The sequence below is a fragment of the Nannospalax galili genome, unplaced genomic scaffold, assembly GCF_000622305.1.
Source record: "Nannospalax galili isolate Female #2095 unplaced genomic scaffold, S.galili_v1.0 scaffold1382, whole genome shotgun sequence".
NCBI lineage: Eukaryota > Metazoa > Chordata > Mammalia > Rodentia > Spalacidae > Nannospalax > Nannospalax galili.
In genome coordinates, this window is record NW_008348397.1 from 1,498,793 (window position 1) to 1,513,875 (window position 15,083).

At 40.0% G+C, this 15,083-nt stretch overlaps 1 protein-coding gene across 4 annotated transcripts; it reads left to right on the plus strand.

Moving 5' to 3' along the window:
* The first annotated feature begins 4,029 nt into the window (after positions 1-4,029).
* On the plus strand, positions 4,030-14,784 carry Zpbp2 (zona pellucida binding protein 2). 4 transcript variants are annotated; one of them, XM_029569459.1, is made up of 9 exons: positions 4,030-4,384; positions 4,575-4,640; positions 5,531-5,656; positions 6,711-6,872; positions 9,093-9,311; positions 10,091-10,173; positions 11,981-12,161; positions 13,269-13,378; positions 14,738-14,784. In XM_029569459.1, the coding sequence occupies exons 1-8, from the start codon at positions 4,267-4,269 to the stop codon at positions 13,361-13,363; spliced, it is 1,050 nt and encodes a 349-aa protein (XP_029425319.1). In that variant the 5' UTR covers positions 4,030-4,266; the 3' UTR covers positions 13,364-13,378; positions 14,738-14,784. The 4 variants fall into 4 exon arrangements, with proteins under 4 accessions (XP_029425319.1, XP_008843547.2, XP_029425321.1 ...); XM_008845325.2 differs by lacking the exon at positions 14,738-14,784 and having other exon boundaries at positions 13,269-13,681; XM_029569461.1 differs by lacking the exons at positions 6,711-6,872; positions 14,738-14,784 and having other exon boundaries at positions 13,269-13,681.
* Positions 14,785-15,083: the final 299 nt, after the last annotated feature.

Sequence of the window (15,083 nt, forward strand, 5' to 3'; positions counted from 1 at the left end):
TCAAAAGTATTTTGGCACTTACATCGTTCCCATTTTTTAACTTGAAGGAACAGTCTCTGTCTCTGTCTGTCTCTCTGTCTCTGTCTGTCTCTCTGTCTGTCTCTCTGTCTCTCTCTCTCTCTCTCTCTCTCTCTCTCTCTCTCTCTCTCTCTTCTCTCCCTCTCTCATTTTGTTTGCCTTTCTGGGAACTGGCTGAGTTGAGGCTACTCTAAAAATACAACTCTACTTGTCTGTATTCACTACTACTCTCTCTTTTTTTTTTCTTTCTAAATAGGACACCTTACAAAAACACATAATATGGTGTGTCAGAAAAGTAAGTAGAGTATAGCTGGGGGGGGGGGGTAACAGGAGTAAATGAAGGGGAAGGGGAAGATTCCCAGAGATGTACCAGTCAACATCTTTTCCCAACATCCTCCTCACTCTAAAGAGGAAAAACATTTGCTTGTAGGGAGAATAAAGGGGACATGACAATAAGTAGTTTTTCAAAGCAGAACCTTTCTTCACACTGAGGTCTTAAGAGATATTATTCAGCTGACTACTTTTAAAATTTTTATTTATTTTTATCTTATACATATGAGTGTTTTGCCTGCATGTATGTAAGTGCACCCATGTCACACAATGCCCACAGACACCACAGACACCCTGGAACTGGAGTTACAGACAGTCATTAGCCATCACGTGGGTGCTGGGAATCAAACCCAGGTCCTCTGTAAGATCAGCCAGTGCTCTTAACCGCTAAGCCATCTCTCCAGCCCCAGATAGTACTTCTAATGCTGCCCAATGTGTTGAAGGAATGATTCCATTGCGTACTGTTCATTATACAAATATATTTGATATTTAAAATTGAGAACTTGTATATCAAGTCATCCATATCAGAAGAAACCTGCACTTAAGAGCTAAAGCATACACATGGAAATTTTATGAATTTAAGTTCACTTTAAATAGTATCATGGTACAAGCACTCTATATGTGTATATATGTGTAAGTGGGTTTACACTGCCTGTAAGATCACAGAACCATAGTAGCATCTCGACAGAAAAATGGCCTAGAGTTCTGCAGGATAATATCAAGTTCAGAGAAATACTCTAAACATTAAGGTTTAATTTTAGTACTGAAAGGGGAAATTTGTTGTTTGTTAGTTTCTAAAAGCAAAAATAGCACATCACAAGTAGCAGAAGAGGAACTGTAAACTTTCACAGGGATGATGAGGATTAGCAGTTAATTGGTTATTAAAAAGTTAGAAAGAAAATATTATTTTGTTCAGGGTTCTTTTTATGTAACAGCGGACAGTGTTACTATGCTGTAAATACTTAATATTATTTCAGACTCTACAGACGCCTAAAGGGGTAGATAAAAAGATGGGTACAATGATTTATGTAGCTACTCCACCCTTAAGGAGGTGGAGCATAAATCCCCAATCTTTAAATATAGGTTACACACAGTAACTTCCTTCCAAACAGGACAGTATGAAAGGGGAGGGGGAGTCACTGTATCGTGGAGAAAAGTGACAAATATTACTTCAACCAGTTGATTAAAGTTAATATCAATGTCAATGAAGCATGATGTTAGTGTGTACAAGGGATACGATGTACTCAGATGGCCCTCCTCTCCAAAACCCATAATCCTACCTAATAATGAGAAAAACATCAAGAAAATTCCAAAATAAAGACTTTCTACAGAATATGGGATCATTTAAGGCTAGGTTAGGGTGATCAAAACTGTCATGAACTATCAAGATCAACAAAAAAGTCTGAGAAACTGTCAATAGCCCAAAAGAATCAAAGGGGACATGACAAATCCTGGGTGTGACTAGTGCAGATAAACTAAGGTGAAAACTAAGGAACTATGAAGAAACATGAACTTTAATAGTGTTGTATCACTATTGGTTAATCATGAGAAATGTAAAATAATGTAAGATGTAATAATAGGAAATGGGTGGGAATCATGAGAATTTTGCACTATTTTTGTGATTTTTCTTTGAATCTAAAACTTCTAAAATAAAAGGTTTACTTTTAAAAGAGTAGATAGTGACTGGGTCTGGTGGCACACACCTTTAATAATCCCAGCACTCAAGAGGCAGAGGCTTGTGGATCTCTGTGAGTTCGAGGCCAACCTAATCTACATATCGAGTTCCAGGCTTGCCAGGGCTACATAGCGAAACCTTTCTCAAAAAAGAAAAAGCAGATTCTTCGAACACACAAGCCACTACTCTATTTTCTTTTAAAGATTTATTTATGTGTGTTTTTAAAAATATTTTATTTATTTTTATTTTATGTGTATGAGTGTATTGCCTGCATGTTAAGTGAGTGCACCCATGTCATGCAATGCTGCAGAGGTCAGAAAAGGGCTTTGGATTCCCCTGGAACTGGAGTTAAGGACAGTTCGTAGCTGCCATGTGGGTACTAGGAATCGAACCCGGGTCCTCTGCAAGAGCAGTCAGTGCTCTTAACTGCTGAACCATCTCTCCAGCCCCTATGTGTATGTTTTATCTGCATATATGTAAGGGCACCCATGTTGTGCAATGCCCACAGGGGCCAAAAGAGGGTGTCAGATCCCCTGGAAATGGAGTTATGGACAGTTTCTAACTGCCATGTGGGTGCTGGGAATTGAACCTGGGTCCTCTGCAAGAGCAGCCAGTGCTCTTAACTGGCGAACCATCATCTCTCCAGACCCCACTACTCTCTTTTTAATTATATGTGTGTGTGTGTGTGTCTGTGTACTAGTGCAGATACGTGCAGTGTTCAAAAGAGGGCATCAGATCCCCTGAAGCTGGAGTTACAGGTAGTTGCCTGTCACTGGACATGGGAACAGGGAATCAAACTTCAGTCCTCTGGAAGAGCAGAAAGCATTCTTTACTGCTCAGCCATCTCTCCAGCCCCAATACTCTATTTTTAAGACTCTTCTCATAGGAGTCAAAGTTTGTGTATCACACAAGGTTTTCAATAGTCAGTTGCAGTAACTGGGAACTTAACAAAACACTATAGATTGGTAAAATACTTTGACTAACCCTGGAATGACAAACTTACAGGGAACCTAAGAGAATGCCTAAATTAGTCTTCACTATCATCACCTGAAGGGAACAGTTGAGACTAAACCATGACTCTAGACATAGTAACTGATAATGGGTGGATCTGACTCACTGAATCACACTTCATGCTTCTGCTATGTAGGTAAAATTAACAGTGACTAAAAATGAAATTACTGACAAAGGTTGCTCCTGGACCATCTGAGACAGTCCAGATACTGACTCGGCTCAAAGGAAATAAAACTGAAAACCCTTGATCTCACCCCAAATAACCATTCTGCACCCTATCTGAACCTTGGGCTCTCTACCTACCATCCTACTCAAAACCACTACTGAGGGTGGTGTCCCACTGCCAAGAAATAAACAACACATAGGGCCTTTCAGGTCACCTAACTAGTAGCCACAATGAAACCACTATGGGGCTGGAGATTTAGCTCAGTGAAGACCGTGGCTTGGGTCCCCAGCATGGGGGTGTTGGAGAAGAATCTGGAAAGATTCTTTTGGAGCTCTCTGCTACTGACTTAATTCACATGCACAAAAGAAAAGCAGATCATGTGCTCTTGCTTTTCAAAGGGGTCCCTTTTCTAGAGCAAAGTTAATCCGCGTAGGAAATGTTCACAACACTAAGCTGAAAAATGATGGTTCAACATTCTTCTATGTGGGAAGACCCAGGATCACCTTCTTGGTGTAGATAAGGTTCCTCAAGGTCTTGGTTTTGTGTGCCAGAATTATGCAGTTGGTTAAGAACTGGGGTGCCCAGAGTTTCAATCTGCATGACAGGGAAGACCTACGAATTCCCAGCGGGGTCCTCGCTTTTAGGAAGTTCTCACAAGCTTCTCCCATCTTCAAATGCTCCTGTGACAGCATCCTCGGCTGCCCTGCCTGTCACCGTCCTCGGGATCCACTGTGTTCTCATCCTTGTTTTTTCAGCTCTTAGTCTAAAGAAGTCCCCGGAACTCTGGAGCGCGTTTCCTTCACGTTCTTTTCTCCTATGCTCTCCACAAAACCAGGCCGACTAGAACGCGGGAAAATGGCACCTGACACGAGGCCCGAAAGACCCGGCGAGTGTGGTACGGCAACTGCGCGTGCGCCAGGGGGCGGGGCTCTCCGCGCTCGCCCCGCCCCGCCCTTCGTGCCACGCGGGAACAGGCGAGCACTCTCCGGCGCGGCCTCCCCTAGTGGTAGGCACCGACTGGTAGCGGAGACACCCTCGGCGGTTTGCTTCGCTCAGTAGAGAGGCAATGGGGAGGCGTTGGGCCCGGCCTGAGGCAGGAGGGAGCCCAGCTGTCGCCCCTAGGGCCCGAGCCGTCATGCGAGCGTGGGTCCTACTCTCCGCGGTGCTCTCATATCTCGCAGGAGGTGGGGCTTGTCGCGCCTGGCCCACAGGTTCCTCCCCTCAGCCTGCCCTCCTTCCCTTCCTCTCTCTCCCGCTTTCTCCCCCTCCTCCCCTTCCTCTCCTCCTCCACTTCCTCCTTCTCCTCGTAGTCCCGCTCTCTCTGAACCTTGGCTCCTCTTCAACTATTGTGTCCGTGATTTCTTTCCTCCGCAGTTGGACGGCAACGTACTTCCTTGTTCAGTAGGAAAGGCTTTGTTTATGGCACAGTAGGACACCCAGGTAATCAAGGCTTTTCCCACGCCAAGGTCCTTGCGGAGGAACTGGGGATGCCATGCACTTGCTAAGGTTCCTCCCTCCCAGGAGAAAGGGAGGGATTATGTAATGGGGCGTCTACTCTGGTCTGCTTTTCCGGAAGTTCACATCATTTCATCCTCAAAGCATCGTTGGCCTTAAAAGCCCCAGGATTCAGTGCAGGTCTTGTGCTCCGATGGCCACTTGTAGATTCTTCTGCTTTGTAAAGTGTGAAGCCCAGCAGTTGGGCTGGAAGTCCGCCTGATAGGAAGGCTCTTAGCGCTTTCGTGTTAACTAGATGTACTCATTCAGTACCTGCAAGCCTCAGTTCAAATATTCTTCACGGTGGTTTAGCTTTCCTACACTCCTGAGGAAAAAAAGTGAACTAACTTTGAGCCACTTCACAGTGGAAGTGTGGCATATAGAAGGTGTGGAACCCCTCCATTTTTGAACCCCCTTCCCAACACCACTACTGCACCATCAAATTGTAAGACAGTGTTTACAGGTCCAGAGCCTGGCAATGATTAGGCTTTAAAGTATCTAAAATAGTTTTGCAGTCAAGCTCAAGTTCTCTGAACTCTGATTCCATTATCCCTTCAATTATTAGTGACATGAATTTGTACATTAAAATGAGCTTACATAATACTTTATAGACTGAATCGTGGAATGAAGAAAAGTATCCTTGATAATCTACAGTTCAAAAGTTTACCATGAGAAACAAAAAAATTGTCATAAATGAAGGCCTGGATCCTAAATGTTATGATCATTTTTAAAATACTGAAATCCAGAAAGAAAATTACTATCATTGGGACAAAATAGAAGTGTATTTCCTAATTTTGCTGTATAATGTATTTATGCAGAATTTTATTTTGCCACAGTGAAAATATATGTAGAATTACATCAGAATAGCCCTATCCTTGTTTGTATGGATATGAATCATGCTAGCAAAGAAACAGTGGACCCTACCTTCTTATGGATTGGGCCTAATGAAAATACATTAACAGGTAAATTATTTTAATATCTTTTAAAATGATACAAACATTGTTTTAGAAAAGTACTGTCATTATTGAACAGATTTAATCTTAACTACAGTTTAAACTTGCTCAGCACTTAGACAAATTGTATTTTATCTTGATCCATGCCTTACATTCTTCCTATGCAAAAACTAAAGCAGATCCAGACTACAGCACAGGCCTCTAAGCCTGTCACTCAGGAGGTTGAAGCAAGAGGATCACAAATTTGAGGCCAGCCGGGGTTACATAGAAAGATCTTGTATGAAATAAATAAATAAATAAATAAATAAATAAATAAATAAATAAATAAAACCAAAGCGGTAGTTTGTTGTTTTAGTTTTTTCCCCCCAGTGCTGGGGATTGACTCCAGAGTGCCCATTTGCTAAGTAAGCACTCTTCCTCTATCTATGTGCTTCAGAAGCAGCAACTTTTGTACTCCCCAGAACTCTTCAAAACTTATCATAAAGCCTAAAGTTTATCCTTGTGGCATCAGTGATATGAAGTGTTCAGTATGTATTTTTTCATGTTAGAAGAACACCATGGGATATTGGCATTATTCGTTTCTTCCATGAAAAAATTGTATCTCATTTACTTACTGGCATAAATTAGTCAAAACTAGATGCCAAGAATTTAAAAAAAAAATTCAAAAGTGTACCTAGCTCATGTAGTTTTTCCGTATGACAATTAAGATTTTTGTTGAGGGGGGGGGACTAGAGAGGTGGCTTAGTGGTTAAGAGTACTGGCTGTGCTTTCAGAGGACTCAGGTTTGTTTTCCACCACCCACATGATGCTAACAACTGTCTATGACCCAGTTCCAGCAGATCCAACACCCTTTTCTGACCTCTGTGTACATTACATGCACAGGTGCACGTACATACATGCAGGCATTTGATAGGTAAAGTAAAAATAAACTTTAAAAATTTTGTTGGATTCTTGTTGAAATAGTTCATTAATTTTAATTTTTGTGTTGTTCGTAACCCCATCTTTGCTAAATAATGTTCAAATTATCTGTTAAATAACCAAGTAATTTACTATTTCTGTTTAGGAAATAGCCGAATAAATATCACTAACACAGGAAAACTGATAGTGAAAGATTTTCTGGAGGGTTTGTCTGGACTTTACACATGTACTCTTTCCTATAAGATTATCAAAGCAGAAACCCAAGAGGAAAATACAATAAAGAAGAGATATGACTTTATGATCTTTGGTAATAAGCACTTTAAATTTTTAATTTATTTTGTGTGTGTGTGCACATGTGTGTGCAGGTGCATGTATGCCATGGCATGAGTGTGGAGGTCAGAGGACAACTTTAAAGAGTGGATTCTGGCTGGGCACAGTGGCACACACTTTTAATCCCAGCACTTGGGATTCAGAGGCAGGCGGATCTCTGTGAGTTTGAGGCCAACCTGGTCATAGTGAGTCCTAGGTCAGCTGGAGCTACAGGGAGACGCTGTCTCAAAAACAAAACAAAAAAGACAACAACAACAAATAGAGTGGATTCTGTTCACTGTGTGTTCCACGGATTGAACTCACACTGTCAGGCTTACACAGCAAGCACTTTTACCTGTTGAGTCATCTTGCCAACACAGGCGTTTTAATTTACATATTTAGTTTGAATCAGGATTAAGTATAAGGTTTCTTCATTTAGTGAAAAAGAGCCTATTATAGGTAGTCATTATGGCTTACAAAGTATTTTGTGATATGTTTGATGAAGCAAACTCTTAAAGGTTTGTCTTAAATAACTACTTTCAACTCCCGACTTCCCACTGAGTAAGCATAAACTACCTTTTCACAATTTTGCCAGTTAATTTAAAAATTGATATTTAAGCGAGTGTGGTGGCTCATACCATTAACAGGTGGGATGTGGAAGCTGGAGGATCAGCCAACTTGGGCTATATCAAGAGAGACCCTGTCTCGTAATAAACAAGCAGGGCTGGGGACGTGGCTCAGTGGGTAAAGGGCTTTGCTGTGTAAGCAAAAGGGCCTGAGTTTGGATCTCCAACACTTATATAGAAAGCCCATCCTAGAGTGTATGCCTGTAATCCCAGTGTTGACAGGAGGGCCAGTTAAGACAGTTGGTGAGCTCCAAGTCAACCAATGAGAAAAACCCTATCTTAAAAAATAAAGTTGGAGCCGGGTGTGGTGATGCATGCCTTTAATCCCAGCACTCGGGAGGCAGAGGCAGGTGGATCTCTGTGAATTCAAGGTCAGCCTGGTCTACATAGTGAGTTCCAGGACAGGGATACCCTGTCTCAAAAAAGACCAAATAAATAAATAAAATAAAATCTTTTCTAGAACTCTCCCCTACCTGGAAGAACCAGCTTTTAGATTCACCTCTTCCATGCTCTCATTAACACTATTAAATTTCAACAGCCTCTAACTAGTGAGAATAATATTAAAGATATTTGCATAGAATTCCCCAGGCTTTTTAGGAGATCTTTTCGAATACTGAAATTTTTGTATAATAATAAATAAAATTAAAAAAAAAATAAAGTTGAGGGGCTGGAGAGATGCTCAGTGGTTAAAAACACCTTTTTTACAAAAGTACCCGGGTTTAGTTCTCCGCACCCACATGGCAGCTAACAACCGTCTGTAACTCTAGTTCCAGGGGGTCTGGCACCCTCTTCTGGCCTCTGTAGGGCACTGCACAACATGGGTGCACTTACACATGCAGGCAAAACACACGCATAAAATGAGAAAAAAAAATTTAAAAAAGAGAAAAGAAAAAAAAAAGTTGAGACCATTGGAGGACCAGAGGACCCAGACTTCTGGCCTTCACAGAAGAGTGCCTACACACACACACACACACACACACACACACACACACACACACCCCACTATCACCACCACTACCACCACCACCACCAACAAAAATCCTGATACTTAAGCTAGGCATGATGATTCACATGTTTAATCCCACTGGGAGGCTGAGACAGGAGGATTGCCACAAGTTTGAGGCCAACCTGACTATATAATAAATTCTAGTCTAGCCTGGGCTACAGTGTGAAAATCTGTGCCATCTAAATTTCCTTACCCCCCCCCAAAGAAACACAAATGATACTTAATTCTGTAAAAGAAAATGAAGGATCCTTTCTCAGTTCATTTATGTTCATGTAACATTTTCTTCAGACTAAGACCCTCTGCCCAAACAATCTCATGTTCTTGATACTGTGAACTTACCAATAATTGCTGACTCACAGAAGTCATTTCCACTAAGTAGATGATACATCAAATGAAAATGCCATTTTTTCTTTAAAATTATCACTTGTATACATTTTGTGGACAGACTGATGGAACATTAAATGGATACAATTTCTATGCTGATTTGCAAGGCTGATTTGGTTTAATAATACGTTTTTTTAATATCATTTAGTAGAGAAAGGTCATGCTAGGCACAGTTGTTTCTATTCTCATCTTCTCTTCAAAGCTTATCGGGAGCCTGATTATTCTTACCACATGGCTGTGCGTTTTACCACAAAATCCTGTGCAGGAAGATATAATGGCCTGCTCTTTAGAGTGCTGAAGAAAATCTTGGATAATTTAATCTCCGATTTGTCATGCCATGTCATAGAACCATCTTATAAGTGCCATTCTGTTAAGATTCCAGACCATGACTTCATATATGAGCTCTTCATAGCCTTTCAAGGTAAAAACAATTTCTAAAACATTAGTTTTATTACTGTAGTCTAAAACCATGATATAATACAAAATTAATTACCATGTGAATGTGAGAAATAATAGAATTAACAATTAATAATAGAAAATAATAGGTTGGTTAAGCTCTAATATATATTGTTGCCTGGTTGTGGTTTTCAAAGTTAACACACTAATACTTTACCTTCAAATATAATATAGTTTGTCATTTAGAAGTCAATATAACCGGGGGTGCTGGCACATGCCTTTAATCCCAGCACTCAGGAGGCAGAAGCAGGTGGATCCCTGTGAATTCAAGGCCAGTCCAGTCTACACACTGAGTTCCAGGCCAGCTGGGGCTAGAGGGAGACCCTGTCTCAAAAAGATTAAAAAAAAAAAAGTCAATATATTTTTGTTAGCATAACCTTTAACTATACTTAGTTAACTATAGCTAAATAATTAACCTTTAATTTTAGCTAAAATTTCACTTATAATTTCTTGCAGAATTTTAAAGGGCTTTGTCTTGTTTTTGTTTGTTTGAACACTTAATAAAAGGGAGTAACCAAACCCAATTTATTTTTATTTTTGAGCCTTGTAGTTGCTTCCATTAGCCTCCAGATGGAGTAAAGTCATAGTGGATAAAATTATTCAAGTTGTGTGCCTAACTTTGCCATTAGGATTATATAAGCATATTAAATGCATGCATGCTTTCATACTAACTAAAGTATCTGGGGCTTTATTGAAATGTCTGGGCCTTTTGGAATGTAGACGGCATTATGCTTTCCTCTCCAGTCAATCCTTTTGCACCGGGGTGGAAAAGTGTGTGCCATGAGTCTGCTGACTGTGAAGATACTACCAATCACAATATCCTCAAGGTGAGAACGTTATTGTAAGGAGAAAGTACTTGAGTAATCAGTAAAGCTTTTAAAAGGGTTTTAAAAATATTTTATTTTATTAATTAATTTTTTTTCTTTAGTTCCTATCATCACAGCACTTGGGAGGTGGAGGCAGGAGGATCTGGAGCTCAAGGTCATCTCAACTACATAGCAAGTTCAAGGCCAGCCTGGGCTACATGAGACCTTAGCTCAAAAAAGGTTTCTTCAAAAATTTCTCAGGTTGTCCTCTAACCTCCATACACACATACTCCATGGCATGTGCACACCCACACTCAATCAATCAATCAAACAATCAATCAATCAATCAATAAAGTAAAAGAACAAAAACAAAAATTAAGTTTCTTTTAAAGAATGTAAATTTAGTCCTTACAAATATTTTTATTATGGAAAAATATTTACAACACAGATTCCTTGACAACCTGCTTGAGTTGGTTCTCTCCTCCATGGATCCCATGGGTTAAATTCAGGTCATCAAGCTTGGCGCCTTTACCTACTTAGCCATCCTGCTGGCCCCAGTTTCAGTGTTTTAAACAGAGATTGTGAGATTGTTGACTATTTCAGTATGTATTATTTTGTGGTTGTACATCTGGAATATCATATAGTTCTCCAGGTTAATATTATATATTTTATTTATAACAGAAAGATAGATCCCCTGGTCTTTGTTTTCCAGATGATTAAACAACAGCCTAAAGAAAAGCTTCATACCATGTCCTCCTAGGTTAAACCAGTTGTTCTTCCAAAATTGTATCTATACAAATCATAACAATTCTCCCCACTGCCATCGTCAGAGGCTAAGGACATAACCAGAAACCTTCACTCCTGGTCTTGTTGCTGAGTCCATAACCTTAATGTTGTTTATAGCTTACAAGAAGTACTTAGTTAATATTAATTACTATTATATTCTACTCCAGCAATAAAATTCACATAATTAGTTTGTAATGCTGATTAGAGAAAAGCCTTGATTTCTACTTTATTTGGTTCTTTTTTCTTGAGGATCATATAGAATTAGAAATAACTAGTTTCTCTACATATAGACTACACGTTATAAATAAATCAAAACAAGTTTTTATGTATGGATGTATATGGGTATGTGCAGGTGTTTGTGCACAGGTGCATGTATGTGGGTGAGTGCTTATGGAGGCTGGAGGTCAACTTCGGATGTCAAGCTCAGGAATGCTGCCCAACCCCTCTGAGACAGGATGTCTTACTAGCCTGGAGCTCGCCAATTAGGCTAGACCAGCTGGCCCCAAGCCCCAGGGATCTTTCAGTCTACCTCCCCTACTCTGGGATTTCAAATAGAGGCAAGGCAAGTGCTTGACCAACTTCACCATTCTCCCACCCTATAAAACAAGGTTTTAAAAAAGATTATGTATGTGTCTGTGTGTCCTGTATGCAACATGTGTAGGGGTGCCTGCAGAGGCCAGAAGAGATGTTGGATCCCCTGGAGCTGGAGTTACAGGCAGTTGTGATCCCCCTGATGTTTGTTGCTGGGAAATGAACATTGGTCTTCCTTCCAGAAGAGCAGTATATCCTCTTAACCACACAACCATCTCTCCAGCCCCCAAAGCAAGTTTTTATAACTACTTTTTAAAAACAGCTTTACATATCACTTAATAGTAGTTAATAAAGTCAAAACCAGACTGATTTTTAGCTTTAACATAAAAGTTTTCAGAAATTCATCTGGTGCATGAAGCAAGAAATGTTTATATTACATTTTATTGTGATACATGAGAAATTTGGTTCATCTTTAGTAATTATAATTTTCTCTGGTATTTTCAAATCTTAGGCAAGAGATCGGATAGAAGAATTTTTTTGGAGACAAGCATTCATTTTGTACCATCACTTTAATAAAACTGTACCAGCTATGCATTTTGTGGACCACAGTTTTCAAGTAATACGTGTAGATAACTGTCGACCAGGCTTTGGGAAAAATGAAGGTCTACACAGCAATTGTGCTACCTGTTGTGGTAATTATAAAATATTAATGTCTAATGTCTATGTATTCCAAAGAAAAGATGAATAATTCATTTAGGATTATTAAATTGAATCTTTCCATTGATTCTTACACAGAATTTTAAAAAATTCAAAGCCCAAATTTCTAAAGCTAATCATCTTTTTTAAAAAGTATTTTTTGGGGACTAGAGAGATGACTCCATGGTTAAAAGCACTGACAGCTCTTGCAGAGGACCTGGGTTCGAATCCCAGCACCTACATGGTGGCTAACAATGATCCATAACTCTAGTTCCAAGGGATCTGACACCCTCTTCTGACCTCTGGGTATTGCATGACACAGGTGCACTTACCCACATGCAGGCAATACACTCACACTCATAAAAATGTTTATTTTATTCACTATTTTTATTTTATGTGTATGAGTGCATGTGAATGCACCCATGTTGTACAGTGCCCGTGGAGATCAGAAGAGGGCATCAAATCCCCTGGAATTGGAGTTACAGATGGTTGTTAGCCACCTGTAATACAACCCTGGTGATCTCGAAGAGCAGCCAGTGCTCTTAACTGGTGAGCCATCTCTCCAGCTCCTAAATCTGACCATCTTAATGTATATTCTTTGTAATGTGCTCTCTTGTATTACAAAGGATTTTTTTGTGTGTGTGTCTTTTTGAGACAGGGTCTCCCTGTAGTCCCAGCTGTCCTGGAACTCACTATGTAGACCAGGCTGGCCTTGAACTCAGAGATCCATCTGCCTCTGCCTCCCAAGTGCTGGGGCTACAGGCGTGTGCCACTACTCCTGGCTTTACAAAGGATTTTTATGGTCTTCTGACATAAACCACTATTCTGTGAAGTCAAGCAGAATGGCCCCACCAAGGTAACAGAGCTAAGAACCAGGAGCTTATAAATAAGGCATTGCAGAAGATCCTGCAAATGCTGAATCAAAGAAAAATATAGTATTCTAACTCTTGTTTTGATGATCATCACATTACAAATATTGAAGTAATCTTCACATAATAACTTAATTGCCTGAGGACAGAAATGGTAGAATCTTGAAGGCAAATTTGTGTATTGACATACCATATCTCTAAATCATAATCATCTGCATATGTTTCCCTTTACAGTGGTCTGTAGTCCTGGAACTTTTAGCCCTGATGTTAATGTTACTTGTCAGATTTGCGTTTCTGTTCATGCCTATGGAGCTACATCTTGCCCATAAACTTCAAGACTAGAGGTGAAAGCACTATTACTTGCCTTTGAAGATGGGGGAGAAAAGATTTGTTCACATCTGAGAGCATCATGGATAACTCCATAGAGTAAGATCAGTAAGGCCAAAACTTTGGAAACATGCATTTTAGAAAGAAAAACAACCGAAGAGTTGGCATGGCATTTCTAAGAAAGCATTTAATTCAGTCTCTGCAGTGTACAAGGGCAAGTTGAAATATTGGTGGATGATTTTTAATGAGATGTTCTGTTGTCTACAAACTAAAACATGCGTTGTAGCTAAGACTATATCAAGGTTGAAAAGAGAGCAAAGTATAAGGTAATAAAAATATATTTTCCATATATTAAATTTGTTTGAATTGACTTATATGAAGATATACATAGAACTTTTATAGTTAGAACCTAAAAAGTTACTTTAGTGCTTTTGCTTTTATTTTTTTAACAATTAATAGAATAATTTAGTCTTTAGTATAGGCCTAGATTTACAGAAAATTAAAGCAATACATAGAGTTCCATATATCCTATATCTCATCCTTTCGCACCCCATCCCCATTATCATTAATATATTGCATGGTTTACATTAAAGTTTCATTCTGCCCTGGGCATGGTGGTACATCTTTAATTTCAGCACTTGGGAGGCAGAGGCAGACCAGCCTGGTCTACATAGAGAGTTCTAGCCAGCTGGGGCTACAGGGAGACCCTGTCTCAAAAGAAAAAAAAAAGATTCATTATTTTTGTAAGCTTTGACAAATGCATAATAATATGTTTCTATTACAGTTTCCTACAAAATAGTGTCACCTCTCTAAAAATCCATCCTCTTTTACCTGTTCATCCCTCCCTCGCTCCCTGTGTCCCTGGCAACTTCTGATGTTTTTTTATTGTCTCCTTTTCCAAAATGCCATATAGTTGGGATTGTACAATGTGTGGACCTTCTGACTGACTTCTGTGCTGGAAGGCTTCAGTTGTCAACTTGACATACCTGGGTGGAGGGAACCTCAACCAAGGAATTTCCTCCATTGGATTGGCCTGTGGGCATGACTGTGGGACATTTTCTTCATTTTTTTTTTTTTTTTGGTCTTTTTGAGACAGGGTCTCCCTGTAGCCCCAGCTGTCCTGGAACTCACTATGTAGACCAGGCTGGCCTTGAACTCACAGAGATCTGCCTGCCTCTGCTTCGAGTGCTGGGATTAAAGGCGTGCACCACCACACCTGGCCATTTTCTTGATTTTTGAATGATGTGGGAGGGCTCAACCCATTGTGGGTGGTGCCACCCCTGGGCAGGTAGTCCTGTGTAGTATAAGAAAGCTGGCTGAGCACGGCCCAGGGGAGTGAGCCAGTAAGCAGCATTCCTCCATGGTCTGTACTCCAGGTTCCTGCCCTGAGTTCCTGCTTTGACTTCCTTCAAAGATCAACTGTGACCTGGGAGATGTAAGATAAAATAAACCCTTTCCTCCCCATGTTGGTTTTGGTCCATCTTTTTTTCACAGCGACTGAAGGCAAATTAGGACACTTCTTTCACAGATGCACATGTCAGCGTCCTCTGTGTCTTTTCATGACTTGATAGTTTATTTTTTATTGTTGTGATATGAATTTATCATAGTGTGTTTATTCTTCATCCATAGTGGAAATCTTGGTTGTTCCAGTTTTTGGTGACTCTAAATATAACTGCCATGAACATTTCTGTGTAAGTTTTCTGTGCAAGACATTAGTTTTCA

What these genes read in the sequence shown, in the direction of transcription:
- Zpbp2 (XM_029569459.1), top strand. Translation starts at nt 4,267, where the DNA reads ATGGGGAGGCGTTGGGCCCGGCCTGAGGCAGGAGGGAGCCCAGCTGTC. An exon ending in GCTCTTCATAGCCTTTCAAG is followed by an intron (nt 9,312 to 10,090) that starts GTAAAAACAATT and finishes TTTCCTCTCCAG; the next exon opens with TCAATCCTTTTGCACCGGGG. An exon ending in CCAATCACAATATCCTCAAG is followed by an intron (nt 10,174 to 11,980) that starts GTGAGAACGTTA and finishes TTCAAATCTTAG; the next exon opens with GCAAGAGATCGGATAGAAGA.